The following is a 7,779-nucleotide window of genomic DNA, read 5'->3' as shown; positions in this document are numbered from 1 at the left end:
ATTGTTTTTAATAGCTGAATAATACTCCATTGTGTAAATGTACCACATTTTCTGTATCCATTCCTCTGTTGAGGGACATCTGGGTTCTTTCCAGCTTTTGGCTATTATAAATAAGGCTGCTATGAACATAGTGGAGCATGTGTTCTTATTACCATTTGGAACATCTTCAAACAACCACCCAATATATTTCTTAGAACCTGTTTTAAGCTCTGGAACAACTCCATTTCTCCTTGCTCTTGGAAGGATTTCTGCTGTGGTTTGTACATGGGCATTTTTCTAATTTGGATCATGGAAGTCTATCCTCTTGGAAACAGGGTCAATTTTGTGAAGATGGACAATACCGAAGGGTGTACACATGCAATCCTGAGAATTTTTCAAGCAAAATCCTTCTACGGGTTGTGTCATTTACCCAATTAGCAGTTGCACTTGTATGACAGGTAAAAAGAAAATCTGTTTTAGTTTTTAATAAAAATGTTCATAGAGGAAGAATACACAATTTAAAGTACATAGAGATTTAATAGGTTTCTAACAAATCAAATACTTCAAATAAGTTATCCAATTATGCTGGCCAAGGAGGCGCATATTAGGTTAACATTAAATATCAGAGAGGAAAGGACAACAAACATGACCAGACAATTGTGAGAAGATTCTAGTCTGCAGGCACTGTCCCTAACTGAGCGACAAGATTATGGTAATAAGAATAGTAAGGCCCATATAGAACTTTCTAGATACTAGCTACACTACACGCACACACACACACACACACACACACACACACACACACACACACACATATAATTGTAAGTGTCTTAGAGGTTACAAAAAGCAGAGGTGATCAAGATTCAAGATGCATAGGAAGGTAGATGTGAACCTATAAAGATAGATGTGTAGTGATGATAGAGTGAGAAGAGAGTTGACAGATGATGATCAAAAGGTACCACCAACATGATTCTTAATAATACAAAGCATTTCAAGACTTTCAGGAGTAGCATAATTCAAATCCATACTCCTGTTCCTGGATGGTGTTCATCTCAGCATTTCATCTCCTGGACTTTCATCTTATCATTTCACTTTTCCATCTACACTTGCTCTGACTTTTTCTTTATATGGATAATTAATTTTCAGGGGACTTTTGGCATCCAAGAGCAAGGCAAGAAGTTGAGTTTCTACCTCTCATGATTCTGTAGTTGAACTTAGACTGTAATCTTACAGTTCCTTTCCCAAGTTTCTGGGTGATATTTCATTTCTCCTTCAGTGTTTCTGAGTGAAATAATAGAAATCATGAATAAATGTTGGCTTGCATGGAAGCCTTTTGCTTGCCACCATCTAGCATAGAACTTAGAAATTGATTTAGATTAGACAGTCTTTTCTCATACCCACAAGTCCAGTGTTCTTGTTTATAAAAGTGGTAATAAAGCTATATTGCTTTTAGATGTAATGGTGCGTTATTTTTGTATGTTTTTCTAATTGGATATTTTTATTTATTTACATTTCAAATGTTATCCCCTTTCCCAGTTTCCCCTCTGCACACCCCCTATCCCATCCCCCCTTACCCTGCTTCTATGAGGGTGCTGCACCACACACCTACCCACTACCACCTCAAATAGTGTATGCCTTAACTTTTTTTTTTTTGAACAGCAACTTTAAATAATCTAAACAATGAAGAAGGGCAAATGAAGTAAAGCTGAGAGAACAGTATCTACCTCCGCAGACCACACCATCCAGGTCTTCACAGCGCCGGTCATCACATTCACAGGTCTTGCCATAGACTCTGCTGTCCCCAGGAGGGTAACAAGTGCATCTGCCACATTCGCATTTGCCTACAAGGTAACCAGAGAGAGTAGGGAGAGGACAGTCAGCCTGAGCAGGGCCTTCAGAGAAACAAGCACATTCAAAACCCAAATATCCCAAGTGTTCAGCAAATACTTACCCAACCTTCCCTACGACACACTGATATTCAAACACAAATGCCAAGAAGCCAGGGAATGGAAAGGACTATGGATAGCTCAGAAGTTGGCCATTTTTTATGACATGTTTTAATCAACCCTGAGGGATAATTCCATGGTGAAACTATTTAATACCTAGTTCAAATGTGCCATTAAAAATAATTACATGGGGCTGGTGAGATGGCTCAGTGGGTAGGAGCACCTGACTGCTCTTCCGAAGGTCTGGAGTTCAAATCCCAGCAACCACATGGTGTTTCACAACCATCTGTAACAAGATCTGATGCCCTCTTCTGGAGTGTCTGAAGATAGCTACAGTGTACTTACATATAATAAATAAATAAATCTTTAAAAAAATAATAATTGCATCAAAGTATCATATATAATATACATAAAATGTTTATATATAATCAATATATATTTTCATTTAATTTAAAATACTTCAGTTATTTAAAACTTCTTTTAATTGGAGATAAAGTAACACATGAGAAAAAAGTAATCATATGTATATTTCTGCTTGATATTTCAGTGATTATTTGTGGCTGATTTCCTAGTTCATAAAATTCATCTTACTATGAAACAAACATCAAAAACCATGACCTTTAAATATTTAGCCCCAAATCTCAAACTACAAACATATTGCAGAGTGAGTTTGATTCATGCTTAGGCAAGTCCCTCAGCTAGTGAGATGAAAATTGCCCTCATTCTTTTTTCAGCTGTACCTAAATTCTGATCATTGACTTCTTGCTTTGTCTCATTTTATTTTTACAATACTACATATTGACTACCACATTATGCCCATTTGACAAGACAAGAAATTGAGATTTCATTGAAGCTAAGTATTTATTTATAGTTAAGATTAGAATCAAAATTCACATACATTCTCACTGACCTCAAAGCTTATTCACCTATTAAGTCATACTGTATCTTAATACGGCATCATGAGACTGCATAGGAAGAAACTTCTTTTTGTTTGAGAAATTGGACTTGTTTGCCAGAAATTCATCTGGTGACAGTGCTTCAAGACAGCAGCTGTTACTCCCAGTCATTAGCTTGGCTATCATAATTACACACCCACTGATATGATCCTACGATGCTTCAGGGCTGGCCCAGCAATGCTGTTGCTATATTTATATCTTGTTAAAGAAATTCAGTATTGGCAGTGGTGGAGGAAAAACATTAGTATTTAGAATCATACAATCTCAAAGCTGAAATTACAGATGATCTAATTCGCAGTGATTCAGTCTTCTGGCAGGAGTATGGGGTCAGTGTCGCCTTAGAATACTGTCAACAATGATACACTTTCAACAAGTTTTTTCTCCCCTCTCTCTATCCTGTCTTCTAAACAACTCCTATTTCTACTTGAGAGTAGTTGCAACTTTAACAACAGAGAAGGATCTTTTCCTGAATGAAAGTCCTTCTTGGCCATTGTGAACAGAATTGTGACACAGGAAAACCTCTTGCTAGAGATCTGATTATTAAGCATAGTTATAAGATCCAAGATGAAGCAGAGAGCTTAGCCTAGCCCACAACACCAACAACCTATGTTCTGGATAATCCTGTCATCCAGGCTGGTACAGAGGCTGATGATGTGACCATGAACTCTTTATAATATATATTTTCTCCCATTAGTAAATCACATAGTCAATGGTGGCTATTCACTGAAGACACAGGCATTTCTTATATACCCTATTTCATCCTAATCTTGTACTTTCTACAATCTCCTCTATAAAGTCCCACCAATGGTTAGAAGCCAGTGGAATTATAAGCTCTCTATGGCACTATCTTTTCTCTCATGCTTGGTGACATGGCAGAATTGCTCCTTGACACTCATCTAGTATCTCTACACTATTAAAGTTCTAAGTACAATTCTATACTAGATAATCAATACCTAAATCCTATCAAAACAGTGAGATCTTTCCCAGTTTAAAGTACCAGTGAGTTTTTCATTGTGTTGACTACATATATATATATATATATATATATATATATATATAGTCATAATTGAAAAAGAAAATGGATTTAATCTATTCTTTCATTTAAGAAATGATACTATTTTATGAATTCTTCTAAAGCTTTGAAGATATGAATATGATGTCATCAACTATTATAAAATTAAAATTATCGTAAATAAGAACTAAAGAGAATAATAACATATGTCTAGTTCTAGTAAGTGCTATTTGTAACATATTGTCAATAAAAACAATAAATTCAATCAATGCTCAAATAAAAGTAAACAAGTATTTAGTTTATAAGACAATTCAGAAACAAATAGAAATGCCTATATGATGAGAAACTATTTCAGTCAATAAAATCAATATTATCCTACCAAAACTTAGCCAAAGTATATCTTATACTAATTTGGACTACCTACTCTTAAATGTAAATAGCATAGAAAGTTATTATTAACATTGAAAACAAGCCAGTCTAGTAATACTATCCATAAAAGACAGTAATGCCACCTATTCAAAATTTTAAGGCTTATTAAACATTGGGAAAGAATAATAATGAAAGAAGGAAGATATCTAAGAGTTCAGATAAAAACAGACTTTATGCATTTCACATCTAACATAGAAAGCCCAGAAACAGTCTAATTCAGGCTTTGAAAAAAATGCACTGTACATAGTTCTATGTATAGCTAATCATTTAAAAGATTTAAGTATATCTCATTTAAACTAAATCTTAACTTAGACTGTTTTGCTTAAGGTTCCTGTTTAAATATAGGAATATTTTGCAAAAAAAAAGAGCCAAGTCTATATTTTCTGCTTCTCTAAACAGGTTTTTTTTCTCTCTCTTTAGGACCAACTATATATGAAACTATCTCAAAAACCTTAAAACAATCATTAGTAAAGAAAGCTTAAAATTTCATATTGTTATGAATATTTCTGACCTTTTTAGATGTGACAAACTATTTGTCATAAGCTCTTTTCTATGCTTCTCAAAGAATCAACACTAGCATATTAGTTTGTACCCATTCCTAGTCCTGTCTACATAAATCCTCACATACTCTCCCATAAGCAAATGCATGGCTTTTAAAAAAACATAGTCTTATGTGGGTCCCCCATAAACTGGAGTAGGGGCTATCTCTAAAGCTGTTGGTTTATCTTGGAATCTGTTCCCCAACAGGGCTGCATTGTTTGGCCTCAGCTGGAGTGGATGCTCCTAACCCTGTAGAGACTTGATATGCCTAGGCTGGAGAATACCTGGTGGGGCACTCCCTCAGAGAAGAGAGGAAGTAGGGGGGGGACTCTGAAGGGGAGTCTGGGAAAGGGCAGAAATTGGGATGTAAATAAATAAAATATTTAATTTATAACAAACAAAAATTATTGTCTTTGAAAACACGGTATCATACCTGTCTCTGAAAATAAGTAGGTTGTGGGAAGGAATTAATATCAAAGTCAGGAGAAGGATGAACCAATATTTTCCTAACAGGAGAATGTAAGCCTGGTGATTGTGGTTGGGAGGAACATGTAGGAGCTTTAAGAAAATATAAATGAGTGAGAAACAGGAAGCATCTTAAGCTGGAAATGAGCAGTACAGCAGTATAAGGCAGAGCAAGAATCTCAAAAGAGATTGTTGTTCTTGTAATTCAATTCTCATCTTGACCTGCTGCAATTCTCTTGACACACCACTAATTAGCAATCTCTTCAGTGACCAAACTAGTTCCTTTCCTGAATCATTTTGTACTGTAGCTCAGAAATCATAAAGAGTTAGCTCTCCTTTTTCTTTTCTTTTCATAATTTCAAGAGCTGTTGTTAAGTGTTTCCTGTCTTGCCCAGTGTATCCTGGTAGCATTTAATCTTTATATAGATGATGAATCTTGCAATGTCTTGAAATCCATTCTTTGAAATGTCTTTCTTCTGTATGTTCCCAAATACCATCTCTTCCTCTATATTTTAAAACTATCTCACATGAAGAACTTACATGACATGGAACTAGACCCTGCCCCTGTGAAGACTCTTGTATTTCTTTATAAAACAATAATTTGATTAGTTCTATATAATGATCCACTGAAACTAAATAATTTCCTACATCATGGTTAATAAGGAGTATAATGTTTAATAAAGAGTAATCAAAATCAAAGATCAGACAGAAACATGCTTATTATAGCCATTGTTATTAAAAGTGCAAATGATAAAATAAAATCAGACAGAAAAGGAAATATTATCAAATTGTATGTTTTTATATAAAAATAAAATTATATTTGCATTAGAATACAAAGGAACATGGTAAAACGTCTTTTTTGTATTTTAATAGTAACCAAATCTAGCATGTTGGAAATTGTCTTATATACAAGAATATTAATACAAAATGAACAAACTTAAACTGTATTAATGCATAGAGTCATCTTGAAGATCCTAAGAGTTTATTATTTTGTAAAGGACATATTTAATTGCAGAATTGCAAGGAAGGAATTTCCATGAATAGGTTCAATTAATGTGGTACAAGTTGAAATGTGATAGATTTGTTTAAACACAAAATTATTCTCAAGTAAATATTCAGGTGTCCTATGAAACAAAATAGATAACTCTGTGTGCATGTGTGCATCTTGTGTAAAGAATAAATAGCTATAAGAATCATATGACAGAGCCATCTTTGCTCCAGTGCGCACAGGCTCCGGTGCAGAATGGACACAGCTTCTGTGACAGACACTGTTCCTTGCTCCAGACATCCGGGCACCATCCCCACCAGAGGAGAGGCGCTCTCACTGCCTAAGCTGGTAAGGGAGCCATCTTTGCTCTGGTTTGCCCAGGCCCCATTCTGCACTGGTAAGAGTGTGGACTACAGAAGCTACACAGATTTGGGACAGACAGAAGCAATCTAGCTTCTGGGACAGACCCTGTTTCAGTCTGCAGGCATCTGGGCAACTTCCCAGCCAGAGGAAAGGTGGCCACCCGGGAGAGCTCTGTCTGCCAGAGGCAACACATCTACTGGGACAGGCCCTGTTTTGGGCCTACACCTTCAGCCAGGAGGCAAATCTGAACGCCAGGCCTCTGTGCACATTTCCTGCAAGAGGAGAGCTTGCCTGCGGAGAGTACTCTGACCACTGAGACACAGGAGAGAGCTGAACTCCCAGGACTGCTGACAGAGGCTAACAGAATCACAAGAGGAACAAGCTTAACAACTTATAGGACAACTATAACAACTAACTCGAGAGATTACCAGATGGTGAAAGGCAAATGTAGGAATCTTACTAACAGAAACCAAGACCATCATCAGAACCCAGCACTCCCACCTCAGCCAGTCCTGGATACCCCAACACACCCGAAAAGCAAGACTCAGATTTAAAAGCATACCTCATGATGATGGTAGAGGACTTTAAGAAGGGCATTAATAACTCACTTAAAGAAATACAGGAGAATGCTGCTAAAGAGGTACAAAGCCTTAAAGAAATGCAGGAGAATGCTGCTAAAGAGGTTAGAAGTCCTTAAAGAAATACAGGAGAACACAACCAAGCAGGTAATAGAATTGAACAAAACCATCCAAGACCTAAAAAGGGAAGTAGAAGCAATGAAGAAAACCCAAAGTGAGACAACTCTGCAGATAGAAACCCTAGGAAAGAAATCAGGAAACATAGATGTGAGCATCAGCAACATAATACAAAAGATGGAAGAGAGAATCTCAGGTGCAGAAGATTCCATAGAGAACATGGGCACAACAATCAAAGAAAATGCAAAATGCAATAAGATCCTAATTCAAAACATCCAGGAAATCCAGGACACAATGAGAAGATCAAACATATGAATAAAAGGAATAGATGAGAATGAAGATTTTCAACTTAAAGGGCCAGCAAATATCTTCAACAAAATTATAGAAGAAAATGTCCTGAACCTAA

General features: G+C 36.2%; 1 protein-coding gene across 1 annotated transcript in view; it reads right to left on the bottom strand.

Annotated features, from left to right (window-relative positions):
• Positions 1-7,779, bottom strand: part of Itgbl1 (integrin subunit beta like 1) — a 233,355-nt gene that overhangs the window by 20,105 nt on the left and 205,471 nt on the right. Inside the window, exon 8 of the mRNA XM_021203044.1 lies at positions 1,704-1,820. Coding sequence (XP_021058703.1) covers positions 1,704-1,820 — 117 coding nt within the window. The remainder of the gene's footprint in view (positions 1-1,703; positions 1,821-7,779) is intronic.

The sequence above is a fragment of the Mus pahari genome, chromosome 8 (assembly GCF_900095145.1).
Source record: "Mus pahari chromosome 8, PAHARI_EIJ_v1.1, whole genome shotgun sequence".
NCBI lineage: Eukaryota > Metazoa > Chordata > Mammalia > Rodentia > Muridae > Mus > Mus pahari.
Note: the sequence above shows the minus strand (reverse complement) of the source record. Positions and strands in the feature narration are given on the sequence as shown.